This window comes from Lepisosteus platostomus, chromosome 15, assembly GCF_059453375.1.
Source record: "Lepisosteus platostomus isolate fLepPlt1 chromosome 15, fLepPlt1.hap1, whole genome shotgun sequence".
NCBI classification, from domain to species: domain Eukaryota; kingdom Metazoa; phylum Chordata; class Actinopteri; order Semionotiformes; family Lepisosteidae; genus Lepisosteus; species Lepisosteus platostomus.
In genome coordinates this window covers 23,706,946-23,720,417 of record NC_142625.1, presented here as the reverse complement: position 1 = coordinate 23,720,417, position 13,472 = coordinate 23,706,946, and the positions used below count along the sequence as shown (strand labels likewise).

Genomic DNA, 13,472 nt, shown 5'->3' with positions numbered 1-13,472 from the left:
CAGCAGCTCCCTGGGACTTGTCAGAGCTTATAGTGACATCATTGAGAGGCACGCTGTCCCTCCAGTCATTATTAAGTCTCCTGTCTGGCTCTATGGAGCTTGTACCATGTCAAAGGTGAATGGCCATGCAGTTGGGTATGCTGGAGGAGTATCTCAATGTCTTTTTTTTCTTTAAGAATTGTTATAATCGGATACAAGAATCAAACATATCTAAGATAGATAAGATAAGATCACTTTATTGGCCATATACAATTTTTTGCATTAGGAATTTGTCTTTTCGCATACCCCAGCTTGCTCTCCATGAGACACATAGACAGGCAGTGAGAGAAGCTTGGGGTCAGAGCGCAGGGCCTTGGTCAGGAGTCCAAGGGAGTAGGATTCCTCTGCCAGCCACAGGATTTGAACCGGCAGCTTTCCAGCCACAGGCACAGATCCTTAGCCACAGAGCTCCACCTTATATCTTGTCCAAAGGCTGCAGGCTAAGTAGATTCAACTGTAAATTAAGTACTAAACACTGAGTCGATATCATGACGTCGTGCTCACAGGTTGGGTCTCACGCTTTACAGAAGAAACGATCAGAAAGCATGACCAGTTTTTCAGGTATCTTTTACAGTGGGCAAAGATAAACATCAATGGGAAAGTACTGAAAAGAACCAGGAAGAATTAAAAAACATGAACTGCACTGTACTGGCTGCAGGTCATGGGAAAGATACAGGTAGTTGCCTCTACATTCCACATTACCTGTGAGGGTTCAGCTGGAGGTGATCTAGATCGCTATGGAGGCACACTGTTCAAAATTAACAAGTATGAAAAATATTTTCTTAAGCTTGATCAGTGAAAAAAGCCTAGAGCAGTGCACTCTGATCAGTGAAGAAGCTATATTACATCAATACCTCCAGCCACAACTTGTTTTGCAATGCTGAAATTATGTTTCTGCATGTTTGGATGCAAATGTTTACATTTGAGGATAATTGTTCAGTCTATACCTGCTGGATACACTAATTCTTTTTGCTCCTCAAGACACCAGATTTCACATTGGTCCATTTCGGTTTGCTTTTGGACTTTTTTTAATGTGCCTTGAGGTCAACCCCTCACTAAAGGCACTATATTAATCCTTAACTGTAGTGTATATGATTTAAATCCTGCTTTTTCTTCTTGTTAAATGAACAGGTCCATTGAACTGATTCCCGTTTACTTTAGGTCTGTATTGATGCAGCTGTACTTGTTACTTTATTTAGAGTTACAACTGCTGTATGTAGAATACACCCTGCCCTGATTAATTTTATTTGTTTAATATTGCAGATTGAAGAATGGGGTCCCTTTGATCTGGTTATTGGTGGAAGTCCCTGCAACGACCTATCAATCGTGAACCCGGCCAGGAAGGGCCTGTATGGTAAGAAAGTTAGATGCAAATAAAAGCTTCTTAAATGTTTCACAATCTAAATGTTTACTTACATAATAACTGAATAACCTGCTCACAGAGTAGTTTGCATGTTTTGCATGCGTACCCACAGGGTATGTTTTTGCACTTAAGGCAGGATGTGTGTATCTCCCAGATGCCTTCCCCCTGTATTTCTCCTACAGCATTAATGTGTGGACAGGGCACACCCACTAATAGCCCGTCCCCAGTAACTGTGCTGTAGAGTTAAATGGTAAGAAGCAAAGACGTGCTGATGCATAAGAATGCAGCGATGATTAGAAAGGGGAGGGGACAGTACACCCCAATTTGTTAGGTGACGTAATTATCCATCAGGCCATCTTACAGGGTCCCTCCCACCCACCCAGCTCCCACAGCAGCGTGGCTGCAGGTGTGCTTCCTGGCACCCACAGTGCCCTGCACTGGATCTCCTGCTTCTGCCTTGAGTGCTCCTGCGCTTGATATCTGCTTGGGTTCCATGTGTGTTGAAGAAGTCGCCCCATCCCCAGCCCCCACAAACACACATACACACACATACACTACTGACCTGTTCTCTTCCTGTTTTTTGGGGGGCGGCTCTCCAGAGGGCACGGGGCGGCTGTTCTTCGAGTTTTACCGCCTGCTGAGCTTTGCAAAGCCCAAGGAAGGGGAGGACCGGCCGTTCTTCTGGATGTTCGAGAACGTGGTGGCCATGGGAGTGAACGACAAGAGGGACATTTCTCGCTTCCTGGAGGTAGGAGTCATTCTCGGAAAAGCAAAGTAAAACTCGCCTTGTAATTAAAATACCCTTGCTCACCTGATATGGCTTTTGCACCAGCCTCAAAAGCAGTATTGCTTCAGTTCTGTCACACCAGTCATGACTCAAGGCGTAGATAATGAGACACATATGGTCCATTTGGTATATATTATTGATTATATCTTATGCCAACATAACAAACAGTTTGGGAAAACCCCAGCAATGGAAAGTTTTGTATCAATTAGCTTAATACAGTCATTATGCAGAGGAGTTTTAAATCAACAAGCTTAATACAGTACTGTGTAGAAAGTTACAGGAACAATACAATTCATAAGATAAGATCACTTTATTGGCCATATACAATTTCTTTGAATTAGGAATTTGTCTTTTGGCATACCCCAACCTGCTCTCCATGAGACACACAGACAGGGAAAGAAGCTTGGGGTCAGAGCGCAGGGTCAGCCATTTATACGGCGCCCCTGGAGCAGTTGGGGTTAAGGGCCTTGCTCAGGGGCCCAATGGAGTAGGATTCCTCTGCTGGCTGTGGGATTTGAACCGGCAACCTTCCAGCCACAGGCGCAGATCCTGAGCCACAGAGCCACCGCTCCGCCCACTGATAACTATTTGTGTTTGTGTTATATGCTGCAGTGCAACCCAGTCATGATTGATGCCATAGAGGTATCAGCTGCACACAGAGCCAGATATTTCTGGGGCAATCTTCCTGGAATGAACAGGTAGGTGTGTTTTTGGTGTGCTTAGCTGTCTAATAAGTGCCACCTGTTGCCAGACCCCCTGAGAGCACGGCTTGTTTTGACACTCTGAAGGTGATATAGGAGTTGCACAAACATGTCGGAGCCTTCAGCATATTCTAATGGGAGTTCCAGGTTGTCTGTTTTCTAGTAATTTATCAATGGTCTATAAACTATTAACACTACCTGTTGGGTGAGCATTCAAAGCATTTTTCACAGTCACTTATTTATATTTAGTAATAAATATGTCAAAAGCATTTTCTCCAGAAATGCCATAAGGACATATATGCAACCTACAACCTTTATTTAACTTTACATGAGTTTAAAGGCTCTACACAGTATAAGTAATATCTTGAGGTGTTTCTTCGTCTACGAACAGTTCGAATAAATCGCAGATTTCAGAATTGGGGTTAATGAACTTGTGTTGTAGTGATTTTTATCTTGAAAGTGGAAAAAAGCTTTAGCATTGTTTTTTATCCTTAGGCCTCTGTGCGCTTCAGGCATGGATAAGCTGGAACTTCAGGACTGCCTGGAGCATGGGCGACTGGCGAAGGTAACGATTTTCGTTCTTAGACATTTCAAAGGCAGGTCTTTATTATAACAGGCGCATAGCTGTTACTATGCAAATATATAAAAATACGCAAGTTAAAATGCTCATCCTAATTTGTTCCCGGACATCTGGTATCACCTCACGAGGATGATCAGTCGGAGTTGCATGTTCTGACACGAAATAAGCAGATTAGCCATGTGGGTGATTGTTTCCATTCTGAAACGACAGCCCTGGGTGTTTTGAGTACTGTATGCCCCTGCAGTCAGGAGGTCATTAACGTCAGGACTGCTACAGAAGCACACCTGCCTTTATCAACAGCGAAACCGATATTAATGATTAGCTTGAATGTACAGCTATTCCTGTTTTGTTCTCAGATAATTTGCCTCACGCACGAATAGAATAACATGCTTTACGTTTGTTTTTCTTAATTATGCCTCTGGACCTGATAAAAATGTACAGGCAAATTGCCAACTGTATAGAGGATACGTGTTTGAATGGGCAGATTTCCCAGAAATTTGTCCCCAATGCAGTTTTTTTTGCAAGCTATCATAAACCACTCTGTAGTTCTGGCAGTAGTTCAGAGAAACTGAGGGAAAGAAAGATCGGAAATGATAGTTTTTAACCAAACTACCACTGTGCTTTATTATGTATTATACAAGGAAATAGTTAACAGCCAAAGGGAATCCCCTACATATCACTAGATATATTTAACTTGGAAAAACTGTGTTGTGTAAACATTTTATGATTAATATTTATAGTGTTTATTTTTGTCATTTTGCAAATTTCACATTCAGTTGTCTTTTAACTATTCATTCAAAATGTGTTATCCAAAACAAATTTTCCTAATTGACATGCCTTGCTGACGCATTTTTTTTTACGAAAGTAGATTGCTTAAAAAACAGTTAAATTAATTCACACCAAAACAATTGGATTCATTTAAATAATTTGTGTAATTGAAATTATTTGAAAACAGTTACTGTACAAATATCCTAAGGGAATTGTTTTAAAACCAGCACATATAACCCAGAACAGTGATTCCCCACCAGTGGTGCGCACTTATCGTCCAGGGTGTTGTGATGTTAATAGGGATACCCACATTTGAGCCACAGACAACTCCTCTACCACTGAGGTGCACGTGCATGATTGGAATATAGAGTCAGCCTCCAACTATTATTATGGTACTGATTTAAATATTTGTGTCTTCTGTTAACTGCATTGAAAATTCTGTAAGTCTTTGGTAATGCCAATGAAGTTATTTGAATTTGTAAAAAAATTAGTAACATTTGTGACTATTTTTAACTTTGAAATGGAAAATAAATCCTTATAGTTATTTAGGAAAAAACACCTGTTTTGATTAAACAAGTTTATCATGGTAAGAAATAGTAATTCCCATAATTATAGTGGCGGTTCACACATTTGTTCTCAGCACTGTATACAGTAACACGCAATAATGCAAACTGGATGAGGAATGCGATTTTGCTTCAGCAGTTTATTGAAAAACTATGTGGTTTCCCCCTTGTTGAGCCAAAGACAAAGAAGCTGAAGAAAAATGTTACTCTGCATGTGACTGTTTTGCTTGGAAGTTATTAAACTAAATTAAAAATGGATCTTTACCAAATGGCACTGTCACTGAGTTGATGATATGGCTGTGGATATCGTCTCTTATGTCACTGAGATACTTAAGGTAGCAAACAAAAATCACCCGTCATCCTGAAAAATTGTATCAATAAGTATCAATTTTTTTACTTTGAAAATTCTGCATTCTGATTCTGAAACAGTTTACAATTTAGTTAAATCCATTCAGTGTTAATCCTGGTTGTATTATTTTCTGATTGACAATACCATGGAGCTGTCTTATACAGCCTCACATAGATATTTAGCATGATTATGTGATTTTTCTTTCACTGGAGGTGATAAAACCGACATTGCGACACTGTGAGTGTTGACGACAAGACTTGTGCAAATGTGAGAAAGATAAAAATGAACGTTTTTTTATCAAGTGCCATAGCTGTTTGTCCTTGAAGGTGTTGTTGTTTTTCTGCAGTTTGGGAAGGTACGCACCATCACCACACGGTCTAACTCCATTAAGCAAGGGAAAGACCAGCACTTTCCTGTGATAATGAACGGCAAGGAGGACATTCTGTGGTGCACAGAGCTGGAGAGGTAAGTGCTTTCACTGTAGGCATTAGTCATCAAGACACAATCAGGGACAGATTTTGTGAGTCTCCTTACTGTGGTAAACTACTGTGTAGCTAAAACCTAAGTTACATGGTGTAGGCATGGACACATTTTAATAACTGAATTTTGAAAATCATTTCAATTTATATTGGAAAAATACAATTTATATTATAGTGTATTTTTACAAGCTTGGTAACTGTTAGTGATGAAATTCTGTTTTGTGTAGTTATTATGTGAAAACTAGACTTTTAATCAAAAAGGGGAATTTTGTATTTAATTCCCAGTATTTTCTGTTATGTGCTTACAACTTCAAATTGTCTAACTTATTTGGAGTGCAGTAACTAGTGGAGTACTGCAGGGATCTGTACTAGGACTACTGTTCTTTTGAATGTATATCAATGTTCTTGATTCTGGTATACAGTATTAGTAAACTAGTCAAGATAGCAGATAATACAAAATTAGGAGGATTGGGAAACACTGAGATTCAAAAAGGCTGAGATAAACTTCAAGACTTGGCAAACACCCAACATTTAATGGAGATAAGTGCAGGGTGTTGCATGCAGGTAGCAAAAACAAAAACTAAATACAAAGTGGGAAACACTGAGATACAAGATGCAACATAAAAAAGATTTAGGTGTTTATGTTCACTCATCATTTACGTTTTCTAGACATTGTGAGGAAGTGATTAAACAGGTGAAAAATGTTAGAATTTATATCGATGGGTGTGCGGAATTGGAGAAGATTATGAGGGGAACTCAGTCAGGTATTCAAAGACCCCCCATGGTATCCCCCATGGTGTTCTGAATCCAAGCAGTTTTGCAGGATGTTTTATAATCCAAGTACAGCTCTGGTCACCGTCTATCATTACCAGAAGTGGGTGTTTAGTGTTTAGTGATCACTTCATATGCATTAGACACATGGCACAATGGCTGTTTCTGATAAGGTTAACCCTGCCTTTCAGCTACTCCTGAAATGTCACATTCCCAGGCCAGGTCAGGAATGATCTCGGGTCGGGATCTGCACCAGATAGTAAAGCCCTGGTTGATGCTCAACATATGGTGCACATTTGGTGATGGAGAGAACTAAAATGTTTCTTTAAAAATAAGCTTGCATTCTGAAATAATCCTTTTTACAGCTGATAAATCTCTCCAACTCTAGAGCCATTTGTCTAAACACAATACTATAGAGACCTCTAAAGTAGGTACTTGATGGGAGACTAACCGCTCTCTTTTATAGTTATGTCTGATAAACAGGGCCTAATCTATCAGAATTCTTAGGAATTCTTGACTAGTTTGTGCGCTGCCAAGTCAATCTCAGTAATATTCAGCTGACAGCATAGCCTGTCTATGAGCAGGCAAGGTCTGGACCATGAGGCTGGACTTTATAGCGAGCGCCCTTTCTGGCGGAGACACTTTCAGATCGCCTGATTTTGCATGTTTATTCAGTCTGTGGTTTGAACAAAGATAGCCTTTCCGGTCTGAATTCCTAAAGTTGGCGTTGTTCTGTTTTTTTCAGGATTTTCGGGTTCCCAGTGCACTACACTGACGTGTCCAACATGGGTCGGGTCGCCAGACAGAAGCTGCTGGGTCGGTCTTGGAGTGTCCCCGTAATTCGACACCTCTTTGCCCCACTCAAGGACTACTTTGCCTGTGAATAGCTATGAGAGAATTTGTGTGTGTCCCATTCACAGAAATCCACAAAGCTCAGATACCATAGCACCTCTGTATGAGGCTGCAGCTTTCACCACAGGTAAATCGTTACCACTGAGCTCCATCCAGGTGTTAAAGTTAATGGAGAAGTTTTTAGGCTGGATGTATGATATATTACCAGTAGCAGTACTGTAGATCTAACACATCTTGGTCTTAGCACTTTGAATGCTTAAAAAGCTTTAACTTTCAGTTCATTTTTTTCACACAAGATATTGAGAAGGATGAAAAGGCTTTTCAATGCTTTTTTATCAGATATTTTATATTTTGTCCACTCCAAGAAAGTCATTTTGATTTTTATCCACCAACTAAACATTAGGTGAAGAATGTTGTTTTTTTCCCCTCTTTTATGTGAAGCCAGAATATTTTTTATGTGACAAAAATATTACATTAACAAAGTTTTTCATTAAGGCTAAATTTGTGTGAATTGGGTTACAATGAAGCATTTTAAATATATATTAACAGATTACTTTTTAATTTAAAATAATATAATATCTGCAAACAGAAATCACTACCAACTTGGCACATGTGGACTAATTGAGTAGAACATCAGCTGCCTGGTGCTTAGAATTGTTACAAAATTGTTGACTTAAATTCCGATCTTCAATTTAAAAATAAGAAAGTGCAAAAGTTAATGTGTTAAATTCATCTTAAGGAGAAAAAAAGATTTCGCCATTACATTGTTTTTCATTGATCATTTTTAACCTAAAGGTCTATATTTGAGGGGATTACAAATGCATGTGCCCCAGTTGTGAAGAGCACTCATTTTTGTGAGATGTAGCATGGCTAATAGAGAACAAAAAATCACTAACTTTAGGAAGACGGCACCATGTCTGTGATTCAATAATCATGTCATGGTATTTCTTCCCAAAGTCTTTCTTTAATTGTTCTTTGAGAAAATATTTGCATTTAACACTATTGTTTAAAGAATACTGGACCTAAAGAGAAATTGTAAGCATGGGTGTCTGACAAGAAGGACTTGTATACAGTATGTGCAAAGTGTTAACAGCACATTAAAAGTAATCCTGATATTTTCAGGCACCCTTTTTGTTAACATCATCTAAAATATATACAGATGTAAAAAAAATGTTTTTGCATAGCTCATTGTTAAGGCAATTGTCATAGAATCTGAAAATTCTAAAATGACATCACCTGCCTTTTTGTAAATACAGTGCCCTCCAACATTGATGCACAGAACACCTAATACAGTCATGAAGATAGCTAGCTGGTCCGGGCACAGAATTCTGGTAGGCTGGATGCTTGGAAGCAGTGGAAGTTGCGTACTAAGTTTTATTGACTATTCTCCTCAGTAAAACTCCTGTGGAATAGCCACAAAAGGTGGCAACTAACCTGAACATGTACAGTATACCAGTCCAGCCTAGATAAGTGATAGCTGTTATGACAAATAACAAATATAACCAAAAAAGAGCATTATTACCTCCATTTTTCACAGTAAACAGGGAAAGAAACTTTCACTTGTAGCATCTTTAATAAAAAACGTAAGAATTCTGCTTTTCGACAAAGCGAAAAACAATTTTTTTCTTCATTCTAATATTACCTTGTTGCCTGTTTTTAAGTTAAGATCTTTCAGTCAGGGGGATATTTTAAAAGAGACGTACTGTATTTTAATTAAAAAAATGTTTACAAATTAAAATTTCCCTCTTAACTAAGAAAAAGATTTTGGGGATACAGTATACAGTCATCTTGAATTACATTGCTCTCTAATGCTTAGAGGCAGGTTATTATTTTTTTAAATTGAAGTAAAGCATATAAAAAATTACCATTTATTTTTTATACTTTACCTGTATTTTCTAACCAACTGTGTCTGTACTGTATATCTATCAATATAAAAGTACTGTATATGTTTTTAGAAAAGAAAAATAAGAGTTGTCCAGTTGTAACTTCTTTAAATGTAAAATATTTGGTTTAAAGATGAGCTATTTTTGAAAATATATATTTACAGTTTCTGGAGTGAACACATAGCAAAAACAAAAAAAATACATTTTGGCTGTCAAAAGAAAACAATGTCTTTGAAAGATAAATCAAAAATTTAATGGATGAATCCTTATTTTTGTGTTTTTCAACAAAATCATATGCAAATTTTGGAACTGGAATGAATGCTGTACCTAATGGCTTTGTAGAGCAGGCTCTCAATTTAAGTCTGAACTGGATGTCCTCTTAATTTTCTTTCTTCTAAAGGCAATTAGTAGCTTTTCTAATAGGTTTTTGGGTGATTCATTCCTGTTGGTGCTACTTTCTTATATACCCATAATTTTTAGTTCCTCTTTTAAACGTTTTATACATAAACCTGTATTTTATGTTGTAGACAACTCAGTTGAATTTATAGTGCTGTTCTTTCTTATGTTAATAGTACATTTTACTATAGCGTAGACTAAACCAGTATTTCTGTTTTTTTATATACAGTATATATAATACTATTTTGTGTATTTTAACCATTTGAAAATCGCAGCTGAATGTATACTACTTTTGTTTAGTTTCAGAAAAAGGATACTTTTCTCCCACTGTCCTGTTTTTGCATTTTAAATACTGGATTTGATATTAACCAGTCTAGTTTTATTCTAAGAATAAAAAAAATACTGAAACACAGGTTAAACCCGTAAGCACATGTGCTCGGGGTTGTTTTATTATTTTTGACTTTTATAAAAGGTTTTTACAAGTTTTCACTTGACGTGGGGTAATTGACACTATGCTCAGGTGCTATGTTTTGTCCGTCATTCCATGCTGCAACAATAAAGCTGATTTTGACTTGATTCATAACTTCTTGTCTCTTGTTTTTATTGGGTTGGTCATGAAGTTTATTGTGCACATTCGAATTTACCTTGGTTTTGCGTTTCCACGTTGCTGTTGATCCAAGATTTTCTTCCCTCTGGACCAGACTTGCTGCTCAGCCTTGAACACTTCTAGTCCAATCCATTGCAAAGTTCCTCTCCAGCCACTTTTGTATTGACAATCAAAAGGATTGATAACCACTTACAGCACTGCTTGGAGCACAAGTGAGTCTCTAGACTTTCTCAAAATAAAAAGGGTAATACAAACGGGGAAACTACACAAAGAGTTGTGGGAGTCTGTAACCACCTACCAAGAAATGTTGGTTGAGATTCTCAGAGCAGCTTTATCAGCTTCTCTCAATTGAAACCTTTCTTCTATCAGCCTGGACTGCTCTGCTGTGTTTTGCTACTATCTGCCCTCTCTGCCTCGCCAAATATCTGAAACTGACTTCTCTCTGCCCATCCATCCTGCGTGCATCCAGTTTAAGGTCCTTGTCTTTACCTACAGCCCTCTGCTGTCTTCAGCCTCCTGTGTCTCTTCCTCAGACCACAGCTGCTCATATTGTCTCCTCACTGCACTGCCTTCCCCAGCCATTGCTCGTCTGTGTGACCAGCTATGCACCCTCTTCAGCGCCACCTACCTGTTGAGACTCTTCTTTTTAGATGCTACTGAAATGGTGGCCAGTCTAGCCAACTCCATTGGACAATTGTGCCCTGACCAGCTGTTCAGTTCTACAACTGATAATGAAATAGGATACATATAACAACCAATGTTGCTGGTTACACCAAAGCACAGTGTACTGCGGAATAGTGGGGAAGTGTTCTCCACTTATACCTGGAAGGTTGTTGCTTCAGATGCCAAGAAAGACACTGTTGTACCCTTGAGCAAGGTACTTACCTGTACTGTTCCAATAAAATAGCCAGTGGAATAAATGAGTACAAATATATGTTGCATTGCATAAAAATGGCTGACAAATTAGTCATTAAAAATAATTACTGGAATAGATTGGAGGGGTTGCATACAGTCCTATCTCGCCTGCTTTGCTTCCATGGTTTCACAGTTGACGTGCAGTTTTAAAAAAATATTTTCCGATTTCATTGATCACTCTGTGGGTGCCTCAGTAAACAGGGAGATAAAAACAAGATAGGTTAATTAAAAATTAGCTTTCATTTTCCAAATGGTTGGTGTACGGACAGCTGGTTTTAAGGCTCCTTTGTTTTATAGCAATGTAACGTTTTGAAACGTTCTGAATTCTTTAATAAACTGTCATTATCCGTGTGTTTGTATTTACAGGGGTCTTATGCGCAAACATGAAGCGATGATCTTTGTGCCTTGTGTCTTTGTGTTTCCGGCAAGCCCTTGGTGTAGAATACAGCGTGAGGGCACGCCTGCCCTCTGAAGACACAGGTGTGGATGCCTGTGTTAGATCCTCAGGTGAAGTCGAGTCTACTGCAGACTGCAATGTACTGACCCGGACGTTTGCTTGTCCTGCTCCATGAAGTTGCCCACCCGCCATTCGAACAGCACAAACGACGAAACGAAGATATAGCGCCTTGTTTTTTTCGGGTAATCACGTGACTATATACAAGGAAGTTTACAGGTTCCACCAAACTCGGTACTTGAACTCCTGATTGTGATGAAAACAATGCTGGCAATTTGTTTTCCGAGTCGGTCTGATCGTACAAAACAGCAAAGTCACGACCACCAGCTCTTTCAGTTGTGATCTTTTGATCAGTTGACCCCAGACTTTGCAGCCTTTACACGAAATTACAATGTTAACAGAGAAATTACTATGTTAGTTTACTGGGTTAGGTGTTTTCTGTTAATTTTTAACAATGTTCTCGAAAATGTATTGCCTGTGTATCCCTTTGATTGGTGAAGAGACACCAGTTTCCAAATTACCGCTGGTACAATACGAGAGCCCACATTCACATTTTTAGGTATTAGTTTCAAGATCGATGTAATTTAACAATAAAAAAACAAAATTGAAAACACGAGCATAATAATATAATGATCATAGACTTTACATTTCTATTCATTTTTGAAGTACGAAGCAGAAGGTATTTCCCCTACCTTAAATGTACGATTAAAATTGTTCAAATACCATGTATTCATTACAGAAAGTAGCGGAGACAGTTATATTGCAAATAAAAAAATGTATTTATTTCATTTATAAGAGTATAGGACATTGTGAATCAATAAAGCCATTAAAAAAATAAGCCGATGTAGTTATTTTGCAAATAAGAAAACCATTTTAAAAATAGATTCTCATTGATAGTAAACAAGCCGATCCACCTGGCGCTGCTGGCTTGAACAGCTCTCAGACCCGTGATTGGCTAAACCCCCGAACAGGTCGGGCCGCGATTGGGTGAAGAGTGAGAATCGACACTCTGATTGGGCAAAGCGCCACAGCGGAAGTTCCGAGAACATGTAGATACACAGATGATGGATGTTCTTCTTGGTCTAAATACTGTAGCCCCGGTTAACCGTGTGTGCTGTATGAGCACGCTGGATATACAGTAACACATACATTGGTTTCAAATTACTAATCAAAGAGAAGTCGCACTGAGGTCAAAACTGAATAGCAGACAAAGAATGTCACGGCATCCACATCGCTTTCACGACTCCGATAGCATGTCACGATAGGAGTGCGCGCATCACGATCCCATTGCGACTGGCGCATCACTCATTGCGCCACTGTCGCGACATTAAGTCCATATATCGCGATATGACATAATCCGCAAAAAAATTGCCCGCCCCATGTCGCGACATGGAGTTCCATATATCGCGATATGACAAAAAACCTCACACCCACGTCGCGACATGAAGCCCGTATATCGCGATATGACAAAAACCTGTCACACCCATGTCGCGACATGAAGCCCATATATCGCGATATGACATACCCCCGACAAAATGCCCCGTCCCCATGTCGCGACATGGAGTCCATATATTGCGATAGGACATACCCTGACAGGATATGCTGACCCCATGTCATGACATAAAGCCCATATATCGCAACATGTCCTATCTGGGTAAATCATGTCCTGATATAAGACCTTTGTTGCGACAGCGGTGCCAAGGTGGCATGGAAGCAAGGCGCCAGTTGTGATATACAATGCCGATGTACATGCAATGTGCATTGGATCCCTATCATGACATGCTGCGGAGGTCTTGTCGCGATGGTATCCCACAGTTACGTGTTTGGCAGGGAAAGGAAAGGAAAAAGTGCCTTCGAAAATAAAAACCATAGATCTGACAATCACGGTGATTTTACATACATTACAACCACAGGTTTATGTCATAGATGGTTAACTTGTTGGCATGCATCATGTCTTAGTATTAA

At 39.1% G+C, this 13,472-nt stretch overlaps 1 protein-coding gene across 6 annotated transcripts in view; it reads left to right on the top strand.

Annotated features, from left to right (window-relative positions):
- Positions 1 to 10,114, top strand: part of dnmt3bb.1 (DNA (cytosine-5-)-methyltransferase 3 beta, duplicate b.1) — a 45,460-nt gene extending 35,346 nt beyond the window's left edge. For all 6 annotated transcript variants that reach the window (XM_088607764.1, XM_088607761.1, XM_088607760.1 and 3 more), the window contains 6 exons: positions 1,303 to 1,393; positions 2,002 to 2,150; positions 2,802 to 2,887; positions 3,386 to 3,455; positions 5,497 to 5,615; positions 7,146 to 10,114. In XM_088607764.1, coding sequence (XP_088463890.1) covers positions 1,303 to 1,393; positions 2,002 to 2,150; positions 2,802 to 2,887; positions 3,386 to 3,455; positions 5,497 to 5,615; positions 7,146 to 7,287 — 657 coding nt within the window. In that variant the 3' untranslated portion in view covers positions 7,288 to 10,114. The remainder of the gene's footprint in view (positions 1 to 1,302; positions 1,394 to 2,001; positions 2,151 to 2,801; positions 2,888 to 3,385; positions 3,456 to 5,496; positions 5,616 to 7,145) is intronic.
- The last annotated feature ends 3,358 nt before the right edge of the window (positions 10,115 to 13,472 follow it).